The 25,800-nt window shown below is 42.4% G+C and overlaps 1 protein-coding gene across 6 annotated transcripts in view; it reads left to right on the top strand.

Moving 5' to 3' along the window:
• Positions 1 to 25,800, top strand: part of PKHD1 (PKHD1 ciliary IPT domain containing fibrocystin/polyductin) — a 495,803-nt gene that overhangs the window by 149,083 nt on the left and 320,920 nt on the right. For all 6 annotated transcript variants that reach the window (XR_010728191.1, XM_066252548.1, XM_066252523.1 and 3 more), the window contains one exon: positions 14,392 to 14,604. Coding sequence is in view for 5 of the 6 variants with exons in the window: in XM_066252548.1 (XP_066108645.1) it covers positions 14,392 to 14,604 (213 nt within the window). In the remaining variant the exon portion in view is untranslated. The remainder of the gene's footprint in view (positions 1 to 14,391; positions 14,605 to 25,800) is intronic.

Genomic DNA, 25,800 nt, shown 5'->3' with positions numbered 1-25,800 from the left:
GAAATATTGCATTCTCTATATTATTTTTCCATTCATGGAAGCCAACGTCCTAATGTATAGAGCACCAGGCTCCTACATTAGAAAAACCAACACTTGTACATGTAGCCTTCAGAAGCCTTGAACTCTCTGTGCTATACTTACATTTTCATCTGTATAATAGAGTTAACATTTTTTCTTACAAGTAAAATTCATTTCTTTGAGGCAATTGGGAAATGGCACCAGAGACAAAGGTTTTTCTATTATTTATGATGTTACATATACTGAGTCTTGAACTTTATGAACTGATTCCAGATTATTCTGTGACCATAATAAAAGCTTCAACTATGTTTATTATTATTTTTCCCCAATTAGCAGAATAGAAAAAATTTTTATTTACTTACTATCTCTACTTCTTCACTCCATTTCCCTCTTCCTCTTTTTTTTTTTTAAGTTGTTTTTTAGGGGGTACTGTTAAACACAAAAGAGAATTAACCCAATCAATTAATACTAATGAGCTGGGATAGAAATAGGCATATTGCCTTGATTTGGTTAATTATATTTTTTGTTCTTTTATGTTAAGATGCCCAACAGCCATAGGCATTGCTGAATTAAAATTTATTATTTTATTCCAAGTAATTATGATGAGCCATAATAACAAAGAAGGAATGTTACCCTCATGTCAGAGACATTATGCATCCTGGGCTTGTGGCTGCAGTTGGGGAAGCATTCCTAGCTGGTGAATGAAGCAATGAATCTTCTGATCTGGTGGTCAAGCAACTCATCATGAAGTGGCTTAGAGATAATGATTGAGAAAGGGCCGATTAGGGGAGTATGAACTCTAGAAACCCCTCTTGCCTGGGTGTCGGGCTTTCAAAAGGAAGACATCTTATAGTTTCTTACTACTTACAATGCCGTTGCTTTAAAACGCTTAACAGAAACTTGTTTTCAGTCTCTCTTGCTGCTTAATAGTGCACTGGTTTCCTTTAATGTGATTTTCTATTTCTTGGTGTACCACACTGTTAAAGGCTTGCCAGGTTTTAGAGTCAGAAAGAACTGAGTCTGAATCTGGTGTCTGTTTCTTACTATCCCTGTGACCTTGGGCCAGTTGCATAGCCCCCATAAGCCTCCACTTTCTCAGTAGGGTCATGGATTTTTCTTTTCTTTTTTTACAGAGACAGAGAGAGAGTCAGAGAGAGGGATAGATAGGGACAGACAGACAGGAACAGAGAGAGATGAGAAGCATCAATCATCAGTTTTTTGTTGCGACACCCTTGTGGTTCATTGATTGCTTTCTCATATGTGCCTTGACCACGGGCCTTCAGCAGACCGAGTAACCCCTTGCTCAAGCCAGTGACCTTGGGTCCAAGCTGGTGAGCTTTGCTCAAACCAGATGAGCCCGCGCTCAAGCTGATGACCTTGTTGTCTCGAACCTGGTCCTCTGCATCCCAGTCTGATGCTCTATTCACTGTGCCACTGCCTGGTCAGGTGGGTCATGGCTCTTATAATGACAGCAACAGTAGCCAAAGTGGCTAACATTTATTGTTTGTTATTGTGTGGCAAGACTACGATGTATTGTCCAACTCACTTGGATGTTCTGAGTATTAAATGATGGAATATTTGTAAAACTCTTAGCATAGGACCTGGTCCAGAGTAAGCACTCAGTTTATGTTAGTTTTCTACTTTTTCAATGTTTTGACTGATGGGGATAACAGAAGAGATAGCTGAATGTCAGGCCTAAGTTGCAATTTTATTTACAGATAGTGGCCGCTTCTATATACAAAGCTAAGTGGGTTACTCAAAGAATTAGCTGGGTAATAAAGACTTTGGATTGCTTTTGCCTCTGTTATCTTCAAAATATGTACTGAAGTATTTTTCTTTCTGTGACAGGAGAGGGAAGGTTACAGAGGAGGAAGAAGCAGAGTCTATCCTCTTGCCTGCCTCCATTCTCCTTGTGATTTTGACTACATGGAAATGTGCTTCTCTAGTGCTGTTTGAAATATGGTCTCATTTTCTCTCTTTCTCTCTCTCTCTCTTTAGGGTCAAGGACACTCAGAGCTTGTCAGTCTATTATATTTGGGATTTCAGTGGCATATAAATGCCTATTCTTGGCTTATTGAGATGAGTTATCTTCTCTTTGACCTCCCCCCAAGTTCTGTGTTGAATTTCTTCATCCTTGGCAGGGATTTGAGGATATCAGAGTGAGGGATTAAGTGCTGTACCCAGCATAGCCATTTTTACCCCATGGATTATACATATGGTCCCTTGTAGTTGGCATTGAATCAGCCTCAGTGTTAGTAGTGCATGCTTCACCTTGCAATGACGTGGGCGTGCTCTGAGACAGGCCATTCCTGGAACATGATTTATAGTTGGTCTGTGCATTGAGTGTGTGTGATCACCAGGCAGATCACCCCATATCTACAATTTTAAGACTTCACAGATATCAGTGTGAATTTAAAGGAAATCAGTCTGAAGGCAGGCTGAAGTTTTAATAAAAGTGAATAGTCTACATTAATATTCTTCCATAACTATATAATGTCTTGGTCAACATGTTTTGTGGGCCAGTAAAATTTGTCATATATATGTAAGTTAAAATAATTAATCTGCAAGTGGGCTGTAAAAGGAGATGACCTGAATTGCCTCCTCTCTCGGTTGAACCATAGCTACCCTTCCAGGTAGGAGATGGGATGATTATGTACGGACGATGCATCAAGGTTGGCTCAAATCACAGGTTGGCCAGCCAGCTTGGGGCTCGAGTTCAAATTTGAGACTGCCACAGGTTCTCCTGTGGCTTTGGGTAAGGCTATGGTCCTCCAATCAATGCACAAAATGGAAATGATGGTGACTCCCTTTCCTTTGTAGGAAGAGAGCAGCTTCTGTAAACCTCTACTGGTTGCTAAAGTTGCTTTATGTGCAGCCTTGTGGAGGGAGTGCGGTGAGGAAGGTAGTGAGCTTGCTTCTCATATTTTCAAGCCTGGTACTCTGGAAGGGTCTGGGCTCTGCAACAATCTGAAAGGGAAGGCTGATTAGGAAGATAGCATCAGAAAGAACTAAGCAAATAAATAAATAAAATCTACATGCAAAAAAAAAAAGTAAAAAATAGATAAATAATTAACCTAGCCTTTTTTGAAATTTGCCCTTGACTCCTTTTACCTTGTGTGTCAATCTTTTAATTTTGGTGACAAGTTGGTATTAATTATTTTATGAGAGATGCTTTTTGCCTATATCCAAAGCTAAGTGTATCATTGATAAAATTTTTAATCAGCTCAGAACTTGATTTATTCTTCACAAATTTAATATTAAGGTGAGTGTGTGTGTCTTTTTACCTTTTGGCAAGGTGCAGTGTGGGCTCCAAGTTTAAGAAAGCAGGAGCCAGGTCTGTTTTTGCCTGTGTTTCCATTGCTAGGACCATTCTGTCTCCAGGCACATGGCAGGTACTCAAATAATTGTTGAATGAATAAACTAATGAATGAATTTCTGACCCGAAGAGGCAGATTAACGTTAGCCGTAAATTTCTCTGTGATCAGAGTCCTTCCTGGTATCCTCAAATGTTAGTGAATGGGTCCAGACAGTGACCAATTTCATTTCCTATTTGTGTATCAGGAGATCAGAGACAAAGGTTTTATAATGTGAGGGACACTCGGCTCTGAAACCCCTTATTTTTCCCAATCAGGCAATGACTTACATTATTTACCTCTAGAGAACAGTCCCAGACACACTTGATTAGCCTTAAATGACAGATAAGCCATTGCAGTGAGAAGGGACATGCTTTCAATAGATGGGCAGACAGACATTAAACAGTTTAGATATTAAACAATTTACAGTTTTCTGTCTTGACAACTTGGACATTGTAACATGAAAAATGCTAATGAAAGGGACCAGTTCCTTCCTAGCACAGAAACTATAATATTTTCTGTAAGGAAAGATAAATGTTTCAGGCGTCCTTACTTAGAACCCTTCACTGGCTTCCATTAGCCTTTCAGATCAAGTCTGAGCTCCTTAATATGGCTTATAGGCCCTCCAGAACTTGCTCTCTCCTTCTGTCTCTACCTCATTTGTTGATGAATGATTTCCACACCCTGTTTTTCTAGACTGGAAGTGGAGTTAGAAATCTGGGATGCTTGTGGATCTGGAATTCTTATGTAGATTAAAATATATTGAAGAATGAGCATTTTATTGCTATTATTTCTCATGTACTATACTATTCAGGGGAGGAGTAGGAAGCATTCTCATTTTCTAAGTAAATAAATACTATTGAGGACACAACTGTTGTCTTTTCATTTCTAAAACATTATGCTATTAGCAAAATCATGTTTATAATAGAGAATAATTATAGTTCGAGCCATTCAAATAAACAAATTGCTCAGAGAAGTAGCTCAAATTGCAGGACTGGTCAACAATGTGATTGGGTCAATGCTAACTGGACTTTGATAAAGAAAATGAAGGAGATTATTTGAATGAATGAGAAATTTGGTAGCTAAGGAGATTTCTACCTGCCTAATACAGACTTTGGGGAAAAGACAGACTTTTGTTGTTGTTGTTAATTTTTTGGTTTGTCTTTTCTGTTTCCCCTTACCGATACTAGCTTTCTTTCTGAGGTCTTAAGTTACTTTCTAGAAATTCATGGAACAGCTGAGGGCCTTGAGTATTTAATTTCCAGAAACTTTGTTGGTGAAAGGAAGTAATGGTTTTCTGGAGGCAAAGGGCAAATCAAGGTTTAGTTAAGCAGTGATTCATAACAGTAGTTATAACAACAAAGGCATTTATGCTTATCTTAGTATTTGAGTTCCTTTAAATAGTTCTACGTAGTTTCTCTTCCACAGATACGTTTATACGTTGTCACTGATGCAGAGTTAGTTTCTTTATAAGATGAACTTACTGAATTTCCTGTTTTATAGAAAAAAAAGGAACAGGCTGAGTCATAACCTTGATCTTTTTTCCCCCCAGTTATCTGTAAAGTTGGCTCGTTCTTTAGCTCCAGGGTACTTCTATTCACCTGGAGCGATTAAACTTTGTGGCGAGCTGCTGGAAGCAGGGACTGCGTGTTTTATGTGTTGATCTTGGCACCTAGCGGAAGGGCTGGGAAATAACAGTAAGTGTTGGTTGAATGATGAAGTGAATTAATCCAGAATTCCAGCCCTGCATTTCTCAACCTGTTAGATGGTAGCCAACCTCACAAGACTGTGGCCACCTAGAGCGATCACTTAATTTACCTACAGCAGTGGTTCTCAAAGCGTGGTCCCCATCAGCATCACCTGGGAACTTGCTAGAAAGGCACATTTTTGAGCCCCGCAGTAAACCTGTCTGGGGGTGAGGCCCACCAATCTGTGGTTTAATTTCTTGAGGAGGTTTAGACGCACGCTCAAGTTTGAGAACCCGCCAGCCTAAAGCAATTAAGGGAACCATGCAGAATTGTCGGGACTGGAAGCCAGTGGACCTGGTCCAGCTATTCTTCTCCCAAAGGTGATTCGACCCTTTGCAGAGAACAGGGGACACTTGGCTGAAGCCCCTGAATGGACCTGTCCCGAGCGTGGCATTCTTAGCTAGCTGCATTTCTCGCTCCTGCCAGGGAAATCTGAGCTGGGAAAACCTCCCTCCCAGCTGCTGTGGTCTGCGGCTCTGAGTCCGTTCCATGCTTTCGTTTCAGACATGTTTTTTGCTTCAACGTTGCCCATTTGTTGGCCGTACCGGGCTAATTAAGGAGTTAGTATGTGGCATCCATGCCAAGGAAGTGTGCGATCCTTTCCCTGCATTCTGAGTACATTTTTGCAAACACTTTCTAGTTCATATTTCCTTTTTTTAATCAGGCAGAGACATTACAATTAAAATACCGTTAAAGCGATTCTGGCAAGTATTGCAATAAGCATGTTTTTTAATTAAAGGAAGAACAGGGGGATGCATAAGCAGCATCAGCTAAAGGGGAAAATTTCACTCAATATCTATTTTAATTGAAATGAAAAAAAAAAAAAAAAAAGTCCGGGAAAACAGCCACCGCCACAGCAGCCTGTGCCTGTGTGTTGTGTGGCTCGCCCCCAGGTTGTTAGGTGTAGGTGTTCTGTGCTTGATTAATTAGTAGCCAGCCAGAGAGTCCACTCCCTGTGCCCGCAATCCGTAAAGCCTGATTTATGCCTCACATCCCCCATGAATATGTGAGGGCTCAGGCATCTATTTCCTGAGCTGCTAGTGGATAGGATTATGGAGCGTGCACTGAGCTCTTGGGGGCTCTCGTTTGCCAGCCAAATTGATTTTCCGCCTCCCTGGCCGGGGACAAGCCCACCTCGAAGGCTTCCAGGCTCTGCTCCAGTGGATCAGGCACAAGTCTAATCCGGATCTTGCCAACGAAAGAAGCGGTGGGCATCTCCCTCGCAACGCAGGCTCCAGGCTGCCTTTCCTGGATGCCACTCTCCTCCCCTCTGCCTCACCTCCGCCTGATGCTCATCTCCTCCTGGTGCTCACCTCCTCCTGGTGCTCACCTGCGCAGTAGCACCACGCAGTAGGGTCCAGCAACACACCCCAACTGTGCTCAGATCACTCAGCCAGCCCTTCTTATCCAGGCAGAGGAGGGTCCATCGTCCTGAACAGATGCTCATCCATAATTCTCTAGAAAAAGAGAATGCCCACAGGCTCCCCTCTCTGATGATTTAATGACTAAAAAGGTAACCATACACAGGCTTAAACTTTTTAAGGAATTATTTAGGGTTCACACAAAAAGCTGAATGGAGGTTAATCAATATTAGATAAGTAAATTGGATAATTTACATCTAAATATATAAATACTTCAAGCTTTGAGCAAATGAGTTATCTAGTTTGGGATACAGATGGATTGAATTAATTGGGGTCCTCTGATTCCTCCCTGGCTTTTGCCATCATTGACCTCTGGCTTTCCCTTTGCTCAAAACGAGTTGGCCTCACTGGGTTCAGTCAGTCCTGGCGTTTGTGTCCTCAGGAAGCACATACGATTTAGACAAAATAAAAATCACACTGGGTGCTGATATAAGAGCAGACCCTGTGGGGTGGGGGCGAGGGCAGAAGCAGGGAGCTGAGTTAGGTGCTCATCCAGGAATGAGCTGAAAGTGACTGAGACCCGAGACACAAACAGGGAACTGGTGAGAAGCAGTTGGGTCAGGGGAGTATGCTGAAGACAGGATGCCCAAACTTTCCTGAAAGATTGGTGGTGGAGTGAGAGGCAGTGACAGTTGACTGTAGTCTTCAGACTGAGCAACTGGAAGGAGAGCTGCCCTTTGTGCAGATGGTGAGGACTGTGGGCCGACCAAGGGCAGGAAGGGGAGTTTATGTTTTGGATATGCTAAGTCGAGAAGCCTGTGAGACTTCTAAGTAGGAATATTGGGCAGGCATTTGGGTGCATGAGTCTAGATCTGAGGGCGTAAGTGGGCTTTGGAGATAGACATTTGGAAATCAGCAGCAATGAGCATATGATGATGTTTAAAACCGTAAGACAAGATCAGACCAGCACGGCAGTGTCCAATGAATAAGAAAAATAGTCAAGGGAATGAGTCAGGAGGAGCTCCAGTGTCAGTAATTGGGATAATCAAGAGGAATTGGGTAGAGGAGGCTGGGCGGGGAGGCTGGGGAGGAGGAGAAGACCTGGAGGGCACAATGCTGGGCAAGTGAGGGGGAGGAGCTCCAAGAAGGTGTGACCAAGTGGGCCCAGTGCTGTGGCCGCTCAGGAAAGGTTGGACCGAGCATCGGGCTTTGGATTCAGCATGGATTCAACGTGGTTGCAGTTTTGGTGGAGTGGTCAGGCGGGGCCCCGCCTGGGGAGCTTTCAAGGGAATGGAGGAAAAACATTGAAGATAGAAAGCGCAGTCATCTCTTTTGAAGAGTCTGATTGCATGGTAAAATATTTATACTCTGCGTTTTTCTGTAAGGGAGGACAATAACTAAAACTGTGTATTTGTTTTTCTTAAAAAAGAAACACAATAAATCTTTTTGTGGTTATTACCGAGGATGGCTAATTGTAGGGTTAGCCAAAAGCAGGTTTTGATGTATGTTGCAAACATGAGCTAGCTGCTAAAAGTCTCCTTCACTTCCCTTTAAAAGAAATAAAAGAGATGTTTAATGGAAAGAAGTGATTACATGTAAAAAGTTGTGTTCACTTATTTATTTTAGAGAGGAAGTAACAATAATGATGGTTGATTGATTTTTATAAAATTACCCAAGGTCACTTGTGGGACATACTCAACTTTCATGAACAATCATAACAAGCAATTTAAGGGTCACAGCCAAAGGCTGATTTCGGCCCTGCTCTTCATTTTGGCTTTCAGAAATGGGACCGAGCTCCATAAAGTGGAGAAATAAAGTCCCCCACTGCCCTCCTGTCCCGGAGTAACTACCCTTTAAAGCAGCCCACTGTGTATTTGTTTTAGGCTAATGAAGTGTGAGGACAGAACACATGGGGCCTGGGCACAGAGCGGGATTAAATAGTAACTTTCCATTCTTTCACACCAAGAAACTTTCAGTCGGGTTATCACTTTTAATGATTTTAATCAACAATGGTTGAATTCCTCATCAAACTCTCTTCCTAATTTACCTCGATTTCTTTATACTTGCCGCTGATTAAAGTGAGGGGAGAATGCTTTTCAGCACAGAATAACGATTATCATAGTAATTAATTAGTCCTGTTTGTAGTACTGTTGCCAACACAAATCATTCATTTTCTTTGGGCTGAGCTTTTCTCCCTTCATTAGCGTCATTCTTAGTTCCTGTGACATTTTAAAATGTCTATCAACTTGTTTCAGTGTGTTTAATATTTTGCTTGGTGGCAACAAGGGACAAAGCCCAGGTTTGTATATTTACCCACTAATCCTTGTAATCTGTCTCAAATCCTTTTTGGAATGAGGCAAGGTATATCTACACTAACAACATTAAAATAAATCATACATAAACAAGCCATGGGCAGATTTACTTAGGTTAACACATGTTCTTCCTTAAGTGAAACTATGATAACAAACCTAATTAATGAAAGAGCTACCTGGGAGGGTCTGTGGAAGTAGATAGGATATGCGTTGTTCTGTCAGGTGGTCCTGGGTTCTGAAGCTTCCTCTGCCTGTTCTGGACTCAAGGAGGAATGACAGCCTCTTCTTGCAGACCACTCCTGGCTCTGTATAACATCGAGAGTGATAATGACCTCGTAGTCTTGTTTTGAGAGTCCTTTTATACAACGTATCTAAAGATTTTGGCCCATGATAGGTGCTTAATAAAAGTTAGCTCCCTTGTTTCCCCCATGGTCTTATTTGAATTCCTGACTGTGCAGGCAGTATGATTTTCAACTGAAATTCGTAGTTGACCACAGCATAGGTGATGTCAGAAAAACCTGAGTTCTATGTCTCTCTCAGGGTCAAATGCACAGCTGACCGAATTCTTAGAGATGTCAGGTGTTCCAGAGCTAGCAGGAGCCTCAGTGAGTACATGACTCTTCTCTCTGCTTCACTGATGAGAAAGGGACCATCCTTAGGCACTGAGTAGGACCAATTTGGGAACTGAGTAATCTGAGGCTCAGCAATTGTATGGAGCTCACTGAGGGTCATTCAAAGGCCAATAAGAGAGTCAGGATGAGAGCTTCGATTCCATACCCTGCCTCCACCACTTGCTCATCAAGTTCAGTTCAGATTTCCTGACTGTTTATAATGGAGGATTCCTGCCATGCAAATCCTTGGTCCAACAGTTGAAGATAATTAGTTGGGGCACTAATCACATGTGGCTGTGAGTAAAAAAAGTTTTAGTAAACATAAGACTGACCTGTAGCACCGGTCACATTTTCCCTCTTGTGTTCACAGCAGGATTCATTAGTGTTACAGCGTTTATAATGGTTACTCTTGTCGTTGTAATGACAATGGAAAGGAAAGTTCAAGTCAGAATTTCCAGTTGATCTTTTGAAAGCCTGAGAAGCAAGATGGCGCCACTCTAGCATCAAGCCAGTAGGTTGCCAAAGGAAAGTTTTTTGTTTCTTGAATAGTGTACATTAGGGTGTGCTCTATGTGCCATATTTAAAAGAAAAGTCAGGATTACCAGCAGTGAGATGCTGGAGGGGTGTGGTCTAGTAGTGTGAGAGTGATGGAGCAACTGTGGAAATAGACAGTAATCACAACAGTGGGGGGAGTAGAGTTGTGTGTGATGACAGCAGTCAATGCCACTGCATTATCTAATGGGATCAGAGCCAAGAGTAGGGGCTACAAGCATAATTTCAAGAAGTCTCACCGTACATCTCTGAGGGAAGAACTCTTACCATCCACATTTCACAGACAGAGAAACTGGATACCTGCGTGGGGTGTTCTAAATTGTGTCTGAAAGGAAAGAGTACTTCAAGATGCTGAGTCCAAGTCAACACCTGTGACTGTTACTGATGGAGTCTGGCATGGGCTTTGGGACTGACGACTAGAAGGGTTGGGAAGAGGGCCAAAGAAAGGTGAAAAAAATATTGGGCAGAAGGTTGGGGAGGTGGGGGGTTCTATTTTTGACTATTGGGTCAGATGTCTCTTGCTCACTCTTCTCTGTACCAATGGGGTAAACATTAGAAGGTAATGACTGAAGGCATCTTGGTCTTACTCTTTACTGCCTCTCATTCCTCCAGTACTTTCCTGGGAAACAGCAGCGTTCTAACTCAATGATTCAGTACATTGGATAAGGGACTAAAGTAGGCAGATAAAATGTGTCTACCCCTCACTGCCCTCACATGTTATAGTAGAATGTACCTTCTGAGCCATTTCTGACACCTGGCCCTCCCCACATTCTTTGCCTATCTTTAGCTCATTAAGACAATGTATGGACTTATAAACTGAATGTAATAACATCCTTTCTGAGAAAATGGGAGTGAGTGTATGTGTCTCTGTATGTTTGTCCATGAAAGAATAAATTCAGGTACTTCAACCAGATTTTCTAAAGAAGAAATAATCATTTATTAATTTACTGAACAGTTATGTATTGAGTGCTAATTACCTATCAGTCACCATTCTAAGCACTAAGAACATAGTTGTGAGGCCCTGGCTGGTTGGCTCAGTGCTAGAGCATCGGCCTGGTGTGTGGAAGTCCCGGGTTCAATTCCTGGCCAGGGCACACAGGAGAAGCGCCCATCTGCTTCCCCACCCCTCTCCCTCTCCTTCCTCTTTGTCTCTCTCTTCCCCTCCTGCAGCCAAGGCTCCATTGGAGCAAAGATGGCCCAGGCGCTGGGGATGGCTACATGGCCTCTGCCTCAGGCACTAGAGTGGCTCTGGTAGCAACAGAGAGACACCCTGGATGGGCAGAGCATCGCCCCCTGGTGGGTGGGCTGGATGGATCCCAGTCGGGGGCATGCGGGAGTCTGTCTGACTGCCTCCCCGTTTCCAACTTCAGAAAAATACAAAAAAAAAAAAAGAATATAGTTGTGAACAAAGCAGATTAGTGCTCTCATGAAGCATGCATTCTAGTGGGGGGGAGGACAGACAATGAACATGTAAATATATATGCTTGATGCTGAGTGTTATGAAGAAAAATATATTTGGACCAGAGGCTATTTTATGTAGAGTGGAGAGAAAGGCCTTCATGAGGAGGTAACATTTGAATGGAAACCAGGGACTGCAAGGCACACAAATATTAATATCTGCAGAAGACCATTTCAGGTGTAGGAAGAACGTGTGCACAGAGCCTGACCCGTTTGAGAGCTCACAAGCAAGCCAGTGTGTTAGGAGCAGATGAATGAAAAAGTGAGTTTTAGAGGATGATGTTACAGGAGTATTGGCGATGGAGTGGCAAATAGTAAGGGGCTTTTTGTAACCCAATATCAGGACTTTGACTTACTCTGCATGAGACGGAAAGTTACTGTATGGTTTAGAAAAGAGGACCCTGGTGTTTCCAATATAAAGTCACAACTCTGACCACTCTGTTAAGGAATAGAAGAGTCTAATTCTGTGCTTTTGCAAACCAGTTACAGGAGGGAAATAAATTTAATAGCTCATTCAGGTTAAAATGTTTATTTATATAGAATGCTTTAATTATTTTGGCAATATTGAGAAAATTCTGCTTAAGATACAAATATTCTAAATCTTTTTAAAGAAAAGTGATAAAATAACCAAAGTATGTTTTAATAGATGAGGTGCTTATTCTCACAATATAAAATGCTTTTATGATAAAATTATTATTTTTTATTTTGCAGAAAATTTGGATATTAGAGCAAAACAATATCTGTAACAATGAAAGTTATTTTATGGCAAATAACAGAAACCAACTTTTTAAAATTGAATTTATTGGGGTGACACTGGTTAACATAGGTATACAGGTTTCGGGTACCCAGTCCTACAACACATTTCTGTACATCGTATTGTGTGCTCACCACACAAGTCAAGTCTTTGTCAATCACTGTTTCTCTTCCCTTTACCGTCCTCTTTCTCCCCCTCCCCCCCCCCCCGCAATCACCACACTGTTGTCCGTGTCCATGAGGATTTTTTCTTTTTTCCCCCTTGTTGCTCAATCCCTCTATCCCAGGGGTCGGGAAACTTTTTGGCTGAGAGAACCATAAACGCCACATATTTTAAAATGTAATTCCATGAGAGCCATACAACAACCCATGTACCTTACGCATTATCCAATAAAAATTTGGTGTTGTCCCAGAGGACAGCTGTGATTGGCTCCAGCCACCCGCAACCATGAACATGAGTGATAGGAAATGAATAGATTATAATACATGAGAATGTTTTATATTTTTAATGTTATTATTTTTATTAAAGATTTGTCTGAGAGCCAGATGCAGCCATCAAAAGCCACATCTGGCTTGCAAGCCATAGGTTCCCAACCCCTGCTCTATCCTCTTCACCCAGCTTCCCCCACACACAGCTGCCAGCCTGCTCTCTATGAGTCTGTCTCTGTTTTGCTTGTTAGCTCATTTTGTTCATTAGATTCCACATGTGAGAGAAATCATAAATGCTACACAAGCATAAAAAGGAAGGAAACCTTACCTTTTGTGACAGCATGGATGGATCTGGGGAGCATTACACTAAGTGAAAGAAGCCAGACACAGAAACCAACTCTTTTAAAGAAAAGATAAATATCATATGATTTCACTTATAGGTAGAATCTAAAAAGCAAAACAACCAAACAAAATGAAGCAGAAACAAAGTCACCAATACAGAGAACAAACTGATGGTTGCCAGAGGGGAGAGGTTAGGGGGTGGGGTGAGAAAGGAGAAGGAAATTGAGAAGAACGAAAATAAATAAATAAATAGATAGATAAAGAAAATTTATTGAGAAGGCGTTGGGTAGCTCACAGAATCGATGGCCAGTGTGGAAAATGAGATGTACACAGATAGGACTCAGGGCATTTGGCGGGACTTGGCAGGTGGGGGCCTCAGAAATAGGAACTTTTCTCAGCTCGTTAAGGTGCCACCACTACAATTACTGAGATCTAAGCATTTCCAGTCTCCTCTTCCCCTTTGCTCTGATTTCCTTTTGAAGTCTGGGTATGGGACAGACCGTGGCCATGGAAGCTCAGGACCCTGTCGCTGCCTCTCCCACTCAGCACTTCTCAATGGAGCAGAGCAGCTCCTTCCAGGAAATTAGAGTCTATTCTGAAAAACGCACTGGCTGTCGCTCAGCTAAAACCGCTACGCATGCCTCGATGGAATCCCTAGTTACATTTCCTTTTACCACAATTCTTGTAATTGTAATTTTGGCACATTTTTTTTTATTTCCTGTTCACTTGCTTCCCAGTTTGTTTGTTTTTTTTTTCTGGTATTTCTCTGGAGTTGGAAACGGGGAAGCAGTCAGACAGACTCCCGCATGCGCCCGACCGGGATCCACCCGGCACGCCCACCAGGGGGCGTCACTCTGCCGCAATCAGAGCCACTCTAGCGCCCGAGGCAGAGGCCACAGAGCCATCCTCAGCGCCTGGGCAAACGCCGCTCCAATGGAGCCTTGGCTGCGGGAGGGAAAGAGAGAGACAGAGAGGAAGGAGAAGGGGAGGGGTGGAGAAGCAGATGGGCACTTCTCCTGTGTGCCCTGGCCGGGAATCGAACCCAGGACTCCTTCACACCACGCTGATGCTCTACCACTGAGCCAACTGGCCAGGGCCACTTGCTTCCCAGTTTTAACTTAATTTTTACATGCTACTTTTATCTGATACTAAATGGTAAAAATGGTGACTTCCTCATGACTTATTTAACTAGTTCTAAATTGCTGGAAATTTCGGTTATTGCCATTAAATATGGTACAAATAAAGCATCAATGAATAGCGATAATTAACCTGAGCTGGCTGGGTACTATAGTGCTTGTGTGTCTGGGTGTTTGAGTCAGTCTTTTGTGCTTTGAGAAGAGATGGCAAGATAAACACCAAGAAGCCTAAATTCCAGCCGAAGTGTATAAGCAAAGAGGATTTCATTCGACACCAGAAGTGCCAAAAGGACTGACAGCCTTCTTCTTGGCCCTTAGGAGGCAAGCTGGTTTTCACGGATCCAGGAACCATTGTGCTCAGAGCGCACTCCATCCTCGTTTCTGATGGCGGAGAGCTCCGGATCGGATCTGAGGACAAGCCCTTCCAAGGCAAAGCTGAGATCACACTTTACGGGAGTTCCTACTCTACCCCTTTCTTTCCATATGGAGTCAAGTTCCTGGCTGTGAGGAATGGAACTCTTTCCCTACGTGGTGAGTGGGACAGCTGGCCAGGGGCACTAATAGGGTTGTCTAGCCAGTGTGTGAGCAATGGGGGAAGTGATAGAGCTACTCACGATCTTCGGTTGGTAGTTACTGCGGCTGCAAAGTTAGAGCGCGGGCACTATTTCCGTAAATGAGAACTACTGATATTTATGATTCCTGTGGCAGAGTGCACTATGGGTCTCAATTATTTGCTCCTCTTTCTGTAAAAGGATTCTATACCTTTCCCATCGCCAGGAGGTACGCTTCCCTGTCCCATGGAACTGACCTTACCCATGGACATGCTTCGGTCAATAGAATGTGTGCAGAAATGATGTACCACAGTGGCCAAGTAGTTTTAAGAGCTGGTGCAATGCTTTGGCCCTTTTTTCCCTGTTTGAGAATAGTCTGTCCCAGATAGGGGAATCTCCCTCAGCTTGAGACCCTGAATAATGACATCCAATAATGGCCCACTGCTTTCATATATGTGAGGAATAAACCTTGGTTGTCATAAGCCACTGAGATTTGTGTCTGTAATTGCAGCTTAATGTGGTGCAAACCAACTGATACAATTACTTAGCGTGTACTGATGGCTGTATAACCTGATGGCATCACAGACCAAGCAGAGACACTGTCATGTTGTTATTGTTGTGGCTCTGTCCCTGTCCTGTGAACAGGGTTCAGTCAGAGTTCCTCTTAGGTGTCTGGTTCAAAAGGGTTTGGTATTTACGGATTTCTGGGAGAAAACAGGGGTTAGGCCTCAGTGTGTTTCTGCTATTTAATTTGCCTTCCGATCATCTAACCCCACTTCGAAAAACAAACATTTTTATTTTCCTTGAGATTCAGGAAATTACTAACTGTGCCAGGAAAATTCTTAATATCAACTGTAAAATAGAAATATAAAATGATGCACTTTAAGTATCTTTCAGTGGATACTTAATATACTTTTGGTTCCATAGCATGAGCCAAAGGCAGATTAAAATATATATACGGTCTCCAGATAGTGGCCAGTCTCCAGGAAGCATGATCTTGTCTACATTGGCATTTCTATACTACCTGTCGTAGGATACTAACTCTAGACAGGGGCATTTCACTATGCTAAGGAAGCTGTCATTTTGTGGTGTCTAAGCCCTGTCTAGTATAAAATGTGAGCTTCAACCACTGTCTACTAAGGAGCGCCTTCCCCTCTTTTGACTTCTTTTGAGAGGAAGCAAAATCTTTTCATTAAGTATTTACTAAATGTTGATGATGGACCAGCCAGAATGCTAGGCATGGGGAAAACATTTTATCAGTTTAAATAAAAAACACGTCTATCTGGATAGAGATTCAAAATACCTACACTATTTTTATGTCCTACATCGAAGGGGCACTTTTTTTCTCCTCTCTTAATCAGCAAGCACTTACATTAATCTCGTAGCCCAGGGTCTGTGAAGGTCTTCTATCTATTGACAGATCAGCCACCATCTTCAAATATTTGCTTTAGTCCAACATTTGCTTTAGTGAGTGCACCCAATGTTTTATTGTTCGCCATTGGAAAACACATAGCAGGAGAAGAAGAGGGCACAGATTCATGTTTCCACCAGCCCACAGACCATCTGAAGGACCCTGAATCTTAGCAGGACTCCCCTGGTTTGAGAGCCACTGGCCTCCATGACACAGATGACTAAACTCTTGCTAGAAATGGACACTCGAATGAAGAAGAGTGAAAACTCCTAATTCTTTCACTCTGCTCTTTTCACTCTGAGCCTTCTCATTTTCACATGCCGTTATAAAGGATCAATGAAAGAGTTCAGAAACGTATCTTCCTGCGCCTGTATTTTAAATCAGTGGTCCCCAACCTTTTTTGGGCCACGGACCGGTTTAATGTCAGAAAATATTTTCATGGACCAGCCTTTAGGGTGGGACGGATAAATGTATCATGTGACCAAGACAAGCATCAAGAGTGAGTCTTAGACGGATGTAACAGAGGGAATCTGGTCATTTTTAAAAAATAAAACATCCTTCAAACTTAAATATAAATAAAACGGAAATAATGTAAGTTATTTATTCTTTCTCTGCGGACCGGTACCAAATGGCCCATGGATCGGTACAGGTCCGCGGCCCCGGGGGTTGGGGACCACTGTTTTAAATGGACTCCATGTTTCTAAGCCTTTGTGTTGAAATACACTGCTTACAAAACTTAAGAGACATTTTATAGCTTCATATTCATTTAAAAATATCCTTTAATTTTTGTGAGCAGTAGAGATGTCAAGAAAATCCTGAGTGTCATTGCTTATAATCAATTGGGCTCTATAAAAGTGAAAACATTCTAATATGTTTTGAGAATTCTGAAAGTAAAAAAAATGTTGCCACTTTAGCCATGTGATGTCACTAGATGCTGAGAGTACAGACACCTACCTCTTCTTCCTCTGCTCCCCCTTTTCCATCTTCTCCCTTGCTCTTCCTTCTCTCCCTCCCTCCCTGTATTCCCAGGGTTGGGTTGTCATCATCCACTGTTTCCCCATTTCCCCAAAGCCCTGCCAACACAGGAGCTATGGGGATCTCTCCTGCACCACAGAGCTTCACACTGAATGCAGGCGAAACCAAGCTGTTTTCCTCTCGGAGGTGATGCGGCCACGTCTCACACATCTGAAAGAAATGGGATGTGGAAAAGAGCTCAGCACTGGGTGAGAGGGACTCCCTTCCCAGCCCTCTCTGTCAGAGGATCCAGGCACAACCCAGGGCTCATCAATCCTTCCCTCCATCTCCCTCCCTCACCACCTGAGGTCTCACACAGATTTCCCCTCCGGCTTGGCAGTATATCATGGTTAAAATCGTTACGTAATTTTGCTGGCCTTTTCCCAGGGCCAGACGTGGGTCTGGCGACACTGGGGCTTTAGGGAAAAACCAATTTTCTTTGGCTGTCATGTATGCAAAACAGCGAGCAGCTTGATTCACTGCTTTGCACCCAGCAGGCAGTGACCCAGCATTCACTCGGCTTCCAGGGTGATGTTGTAGTGAGCAGGCTCGCCAAGCGCACAGAAGACTCCGCTCAAGGAGATTCTGACAGTGCAGATTTCTGGGTCTCACTCCCAGAGCCTGACTCGGTGGGCCGTAGCCTGCTGACTACACGTGGAGAAATGCCGTGTTTAGTGGCTTATTGTTTAGCAATCACAAATCAGTGCAGTTCTGCACTTACCAGCTGTGATTTTGGGCAAATTAATTTCTATAAAACCGGGAAAACACTATCTTCGCCTCATAGACTTGATGGCCTGTGAACTGTTCCAAAATATCTGGTACTTGGTTACATTTAAAAAATGTTAGTTATGGCTATTTTGGTTATATTCTTTTATTTTTTATCCCAAAGCACTGAGTACCCAATGCCAATGATCTTGTTTTCTTTCAGGGGGGGAGGGAGAGGAGCCTCTATTTCAATATTGGGCGTGGGGCCAGTTTTGCCTAGAGGTTACTCTCCTTGTTACTTTCTATCTACCTCTTTTCAAAGCCAGAGAGAGAGTCCAGCTTTGAAGATCACTGAGGTAGCCGCTTTCCCAGGCACGGTCTGCTGCGTTCCCAGCACCTAGTGAACACCTTTTGATTTTGATCTCTCGTGGTGCAGCTGTTTCCCAGCAGTGAATAACCACCACTCCTGGGCGTGTCTGCAAGGAAGTCTTCTCGGAAATCACTGTCATGCTCCGGAGCTTAGCCAGAACCAGAGCACTGCTGAGCAACTGAAGCCTTTTGCAGGCATTTTATTCTTCACTTGCAACAGTTAGAGGACTGCTGGGTACCCATTCAAGTCCAGCTCAGGTCATAAAGAACCACACAAATGGGTCTGCGGGTTGATAATGCCACGTTCCCTGTCTTCTTCTCCCATCTCGTTCTTCATTCCGCCCCTTGTAACCCTTCTGCTTGGGCTGATTTTTCTCATAGATTAAGATTGCTAAGCAAATACACTTTGCTGTTCAGCTGTCACAAGAAAAAAATGAAGTTGAAAGCACATTTCATGTTTTTCTTTTAACGTAGAAAAATGCATGTGTGCGTGCATGCGAACACACACACACACACACACACACACACACACACCCTGCATGAACACACACACTTATGCAGCTCTGTCTTCCTCCTTCTCGGGGCTTGGGAGTGGACTGGGGCAAGGCACGTTCCGAATCTCTCGTGGAGTTCAGATGGCTCAGTCAGTTCCATCAGCGATTCACTTGGGTTCTTAATATGACCAGAGGGTGGCAGGATCCCTCCAGAGGGGCAGTCTGGAATTTGGGTAGTTGTAGTCAATAAGGAAATTTTACTCTTGCCTTTTGCTTTCCCCACTCTGTCTGCCAATCCAGGTTCACCACCCCAAACCGAGTGCCAATCACATGTCACTTTTCGAGGGGGTCGCTGTCAGCCAGGGCAGCTTGAATTTTTGACAATGTAATTATGGCCCTTGCTTCCACAGTGGGAGTCTGAACCTGAATGCAGGGCTTTTATTGATTGTTCAGCAGGGAAATTTATCAATGTCTCTCACTTCATTTCTAGTTCCTCCCTGAGAAATTTGGCTGACAGTTTCTTAGGAGGAAAAGCAATCTGATGGCCTTGAATGCACTTTGGTCTTTGTTCTTTTTAAGAAATGTACAAGTTATGGGCATTAAATATAAATGGAAGTTTCTGAGGAAAGCTAGGATGTGGGGGCACGACAGAGGAGAGCCCCAGTGCGGTTATGATGAGCATGAGAATATAGTAGGAATAAATGAGAAAACAAGTAGCCTAAAGAAATAAATTTATATATGTTTTATTTTCCTTTTTAAAAGTAGCAAGTATCTGGATTCAGGCTCCATGCTTTTTAAAATGACTGTACATAGGCACTGTTACTGTGGTTGCCAACAGGTCCCAAGCTGCCTGGAAGCATGGTGTCGCGCGTGTGGCAGGAACACACGTGCGTGAGGGGTTTACTGGTCAGTGGTTTCCGTACTGTGCTCACCAAAATCCAAAGGTTTCCTGGAGGAGTTTCAGGGGTTCCAGAAGCAATGAAGTATTTGAGGGTCAAACAGACAAGGTTTAAATTGTTCAATTTATCAGTTTATTGTTTATATCTCTGTAGTATATTTGCATTCAGCATAATATATCATTGGAAGGAAGTAGTTCCTTTGCTGAAATAGCGATTAAAAGCAATTCCACTAGCTCATCCTCTTTAACTGCAGCATGTAGATTCTTTCAAGGAGGTTGGGGCCTCTGTCTGTGCGATTCCTTACTTCCCCAGGAGCGATGGAGCTCAGGGACACTCCCTACCACCTGTCCTTTGATGTGGGATGAAACGTCCCAGCGCCCATTGTCCTCTTCTAACAGTTCCTCTGTGTTTGGCCATGAATTTTCTGCTCTCCGCTCTTCATCACCAATCAATCATCTCTAATCCTGTTTCTTACATTCAGATCATTTCCTCTTGCTCCTGCCCTTTCCCTGTTTCTTCTAGACCATGGGTCTTCCTTCCCTTCTGTCTCTCATGCCCTTGGGCTGAAATATAAACCATAGCTGTGGCATGGGATTTTTATATGTGGCTTTACTAGTCTTAGATTATTTGGTTTTAAGGGATGGAAACCCAGCGCAAACAAACTTAGACAAAACCCAGGATTTATGAGCTCTTGATCAAACTGCAGGATGCGCAAGAAGGCAGTTGGCCTTGGATATGATGACTGTCTCCAGGGGTTCAAGTGCCAGCAGGACTTTTGGGTCTCGCTATACGTATTGGCTTTGCTGGCTACTACTCCTTAATGGCTAGTTCCATGAGACCACTGCATTTCCTGGGTTCATGTGAACTTTGGTTTTTCACCACCAGTGAGCAGAGCTCTGTGTTCTGTCATTAATTCTAAAAGTAGTCAGGGAAGGCCTCACAAGTCTAGTTGGATCTACCCACAAGGCTTAGGGTCACAAATGGTGCCCAGGGAGATAGGGCACTGTGATTGCCCCAATTCAAGTCACTTTGCCCACCTTCAAGGCCAAGGAGACAAGGTCATGTGAGACCAGGGAAGCCAGGGCAGAGGAGTAGATGTCCTTTAAGCTAATTAAACTAAATTCTTAGATTTCTGACTTTTAGTTTACTCTCTGAGATCCCAAGGTACCTGAAACCCATAGGTAGAAATATTCAAATATACTAGTACAATACTTAGTGTTTTATAGATTCAACATGTAAAGTTAAAATTACTTGTCATTTAGGCTGCATGTAGGCTCAATAAAACAGGTGGATGAAATCAGGCAAACAAAAATACCTGTTAAGTTTATAGCATAGAGCTTAGAACCTAGGAGAGTCCCATCAAGAGCAGAGGAAGTAAAGATGTGAACGGTTGAGAGATTTTGCTCTGTTTGGACATCCCCTTCTAATGTTACCTGCATATTTGAACACTATCCCAGGATCTTACAGAATCTAATTTTCTAGCATATGCTATGATTTTTCTTCTTCCTTTCCAGGGATCTTGGATTTCCTCAATATTTTTGCCTTCCTCTAGCACTTTTTGCCCCAACACATTTTCTGAAATATCATGAAAAACTTGAGCTGGTGTGGTGTGTAAACCAGCCATAAGGCTATGCAAATGGAATAGGTACATTTTTAGGGATATTGGAGAGACTCAACCCTTCTAGACAGACGCTGATTCAGAACAGACTTTGTTTTTCTCTAGGCACTATATTAATCCATATGCTGACAAATGTTTTCCCCTGTCCTTTAACCACACCTCGGGCACCATGGGTTTCCAGTGGATGTTAGCTATTGAAAAGGCCAGTCCTAAGTCACCTAGACTGAAACTCGGTCTCCTACTCATTTAATGTTTCCTTTCTTCTTCCCCTTTGAGGCTCCAGTCTAAGGCGCTTAGAGGGCCAGGGACATGGCCTCTCTTTCACTCGTCCTTCCCTCTTTTGATTTTTTTTTCAGTGAATTTTATTTTATTATTATTAATTTTAGTGGGGTGACATTGATAAATTAGGGTACATATGTTCAGAGAAAACATCTCCAGGTTATTTATTTATTTATTTATTTTTTGGTATTTTTCTGAAGCTGGAAACGGGGAGAGATAGTCAGACAGACTCCCGCATGTGCCTGACCAGGATCCACCTGGCACGCCCACCAGGGGGCGACGCTCTGCCCACCAGGGGGTGATGCTCTGCCCCTCTGGGGCATCGCCATGTTGCGACCAGAGCCACTCTAGCGCCTGGGGCAGAGGCCAAGGAGCCATCCCCAGCGCCCGGGCCATCTTTGCTCCAATGGAGCCTCGGCTGCGGGAGGGGAAGAGAGAGACAGAGAGGAAGGAGAGGGGGAGGGGTGGAGAAGTAGATGGGCGCTTCTCCTGTGTGCCCTGGCCGGGAATTGAACCCGGGACTTCTGCAAGCCAGGCCGACGCTCTACCACTGAGCTAACCGGCCAGGGCTCTCCAGGTTATTTTTACATTTGATTATGTTGCATACCCATCACCCTAAGTCAAACTGTCTTCTATCACCTATCTGGTTTTCTTTGTGTCCCTCTCCTCCCCCCTCTCTCCTTCCCCTGGTAGCCACTACCCTCTCGTCCATGTCTCTGAGTCTCATTTTTATGTCCTACCTATATATGGAATCATATAGTTCTTAGTTTTTTCTGATTTACTTATTTCACTCAGTATGTTATCAAGGTCCATCCATGTTTTTGTAAATGACCCGATGTCATCATTTCTTATGGCTGAGTAGTATTCCATAGTATATATTTAAATGTACCAAAGCTTTTTAATCCACTTGTCCATTGATGGACACTTGGGCTGTTTCCAGATCTTCACTATTGTGAACAATGCTGCCATAAACCATTTCTCCTTTTTTTTGAAGATCTAATCTTATTAAATGATGCATGAATTGGGCAGCATCACATCTAGGAAGTAGAAGAACAGTCTGAGGGATTATAGTATATAAAATGAAAAGTTCTTATAGAAAGAAGGGATCTGTTAGGAAAATAAAGGATTTTTTTGCTGAGGATGTCCTGTTTTGTAAGAAAAGGAAGGGAATAGTGGTGTTTTATCATGCAGATCACCTATTTTCCCTTGCGGAATAAGGGTTGAATTATGCCTAAGTGACAGACTACACATGCTTGACCAGAAGAAAATACTATCCTGGTTTATTAAGATTACATTTCTGATGAAGGTAAAAATCACTATTAGGGCAGGTATTAAATCATGGGTTTTAGCACAGCAATATTATTTTGAGCCTGTAGGTTTCTACTTAATGGAAGAACATATTCTACAATATGTCTGATAAGGGGTTGATAACCAAAATTTATAAAGAACTTGTCAAACTCAACACCAGGAAGACAAATAATCCAATCAAAAAATGGGCAAAAGAAATGAATAGACACTTCTCCAAAGTGGACATACAGATGGCCAATAGACATAAGAAACAATGCTCAACATCACTAATCATTAGAGAAATGCAAATTAAAACCACAATGAGATATCACCTCACACCAGTCAGAATGGTGCTTATCAACAAAACAACACAGAATAAGTGCTGGCAAGGATGTGGAGAAAAGGGGACCCTCCTACACTGCTGGTGGGAATGCAGACTGGTGCAGCCTCTGTGGAAAACAGTATGGAGATTCCTCAAAAAATTAAAAATGGAAATGCCTTTTGACCCAGCCATCCTACTTTTAGGAATATACCCTAAGAACACCATAGAACTGTTTCAAAAGGAGAAATGCACCCCTCATGTTTATGGCAGCAGTGTTCACAATAGTGAAGATCTGGAAACAGCCCAAGTGTCCATCAGTGGATGAGTGGATTAAAAAGCTTTGGTACATATATACTATGGAATACTACTCAGCCATAAGAAATGATGACACCGGATCATTTACAACAACATGGATGGACCTTGATAACATTATACTGAGTGAAATAAGTAAATCAGAAAAAACTAAGAACCATATGAATTCATAAGTACATGGGACATAAAAACGAGACTCAGAGACATGGACAAGAATGTGATGGTAAGGGGGGGGAGGTGGAAAGGGTGGGAGGAAGGAGAGAGGGGGTGAGGGAGGAGAGGGGCACAAAGAAAACCAGATAGGTGACGGAAGACAGTTTGACTTAGGGTGAGTGGTATACAACATAATCAAATGTCAGAATAATCTGGAGATGTTTTCTCTGAAGTTATGTACCCTGATTTATCAATGTCACCGCATTAAAATGAATAAATTAAAAAAATATTTTTGACAAAAAAATTAACTGTAATACTGTATTAAATCAAGGGCCAAATAGTATTTTATAGGTGAAAAATAGAACATTTCTTACCTTGAATAGACAGCAGTATTTCTCCTTTTGAAACAGTTCCATGGTGTTCTTGGGGTATATTCCTAAAAGTGGGATAGCTGGGTCAAAAGGCAGTTTCATTTTTAATTTTTTGAGGAATCTCCATACTGTTTTCCACAGTGGGTGCACCAGTCTGCATTCCCACCAGCAGTGCAGGAGGGTTCCCTTTTCTCCACATCCTCACCAGCACTTATTCTGTGTTGTTTTGTTGATGAGCGCCATTCTGACTGGTGTGAGGTGATATCTCATTGTGGTTTTAATTTGCATTTCTCTAATGATTAGCGATGTTGAGCATTTTTTCATATGCCTATTGGCCATCTGTATGTCCACTTTGGAGAAGTGTCTATTCATTTCTTTTGCCCATTTCTTGATTGGATTGTTTGTCTTCCTGGTGTTGAGTTTGACAAGTTCTTTATAAATTTTGGTTATTAACCCCTTATCAGACATATTGTCGAATATGTTCTCCCATTGTGTAGTTTGTCTTTTTATTTTGTTCTTATTGTCTTTAGCTGTGCAAAGGCTTTTTAGTTTGATATAGTCCCATTTTTTTATCCTGTCTTTTATTTCACTTGCCCATGGAGATAAATTTGAAAATATATTGCTGCGATAGATGTTGGAGAGCTTACTGCCTATGTTTTCTTCTAAGATGCTTTAACATCATTTGTTAAAGAGGCTGTCTTTACTCCATTGTATGCTCTTATCTCCTTTGTCAAATATCAGTTGTCCATAAAGGTGTGGGTTTATTTCTGGGTTCTCAGTTCTATTCCATTAATCTATATGCCTGTTCTTATGCCAGTACTAGACTGTTTTGAGTACAATGGCCTTGTGGTATAACTTGATATCAGGAAGTATGATACCTCCCACTTTATTCTTCGTTCTCAAGATTGCTGGGGCTATTCGTGTACTTTTTTGGTTCCATATAAATTTTTGGAATATGTGTTCTATATTTTTGAAGTATGTCATTGGTATTTTAATTGGTATTACATTGAATTTATAAATTGCTTTGGGTAATATAGACATTTAAATAATGTTTATTCTTCCTAACCATGAGCATGGTATATGCTTCCACTTGTTTGTATCTTCCTTGATTTCTTTTTTTGTTTGTTTTTTTGTTTGTTTGTTTTTTTAACAGAGGCAGAGATAGACAGGGACAGACAGACAGGAACGAAGAGAGATGAGAAGCATCAATCATTAGTTTTTTGTTGCGCGTTGCGACTTCTTAGTTGTTCATTGATTGCTTTCTCATATATGCCTTGACCGCGGGCCTTCAGCAGACCGAGTAACCCCTCGCTGGAGCCAGCGACCTTGGGTTCAAGCTGGTGAGCTTTGCTCAAGCCAGATGAGTCCGCGCTCAAGCTGGCGACCGCGGGGTCTCGAACCTGGGTCCTTCTGCATCCCAGTCCGACGCTCTATCCACTGCACCACCACCTGGTCAGGCCCTTGATTTCTTTTATCAATGTTTTATAATTTTCCGAGTACAAGTGTTTAATCTCCTTGGTTAAATTTACTCCTAGGTACTCTATTTTTTTGGTTGTAATAGTGAAGGGGATTGTTTCCTTAATTTCTCTTTCTGACAGTTCATTGTTGCTGTATAAAAATGCCTCTGATTTCTGAGTATTAATTTTATATTCTGCCACCTTGCTGAATTCATTTATCAGGTCCAGTAGTTTATTGACTGAACTTTAGGATTTTCAATATACATTATCATATCATCTGCAAATAATGATAGTTTTACTTCTTCTTTTCTAATTTGGATGCCCTTTATTTCTTCTTTTTGTCTGATTGCTGTGACTAGGACTTCCAGGATTATGTTGAATAAGAGTGGTGAAAGGGGGCACCCCTGCCTTGTTCCTGATCTTAAGGGGTTGCTTTTAATTTTTGCCCATTGAATATGATGTTGGCTGTGGGTTTGTCATAGATG

The sequence above is a fragment of the Saccopteryx bilineata genome, chromosome 1 (genome assembly GCF_036850765.1).
Source record: "Saccopteryx bilineata isolate mSacBil1 chromosome 1, mSacBil1_pri_phased_curated, whole genome shotgun sequence".
Classification (NCBI taxonomy): domain Eukaryota; kingdom Metazoa; phylum Chordata; class Mammalia; order Chiroptera; family Emballonuridae; genus Saccopteryx; species Saccopteryx bilineata.
Note: the sequence above shows the minus strand (reverse complement) of the source record. Positions and strands in the feature narration are given on the sequence as shown.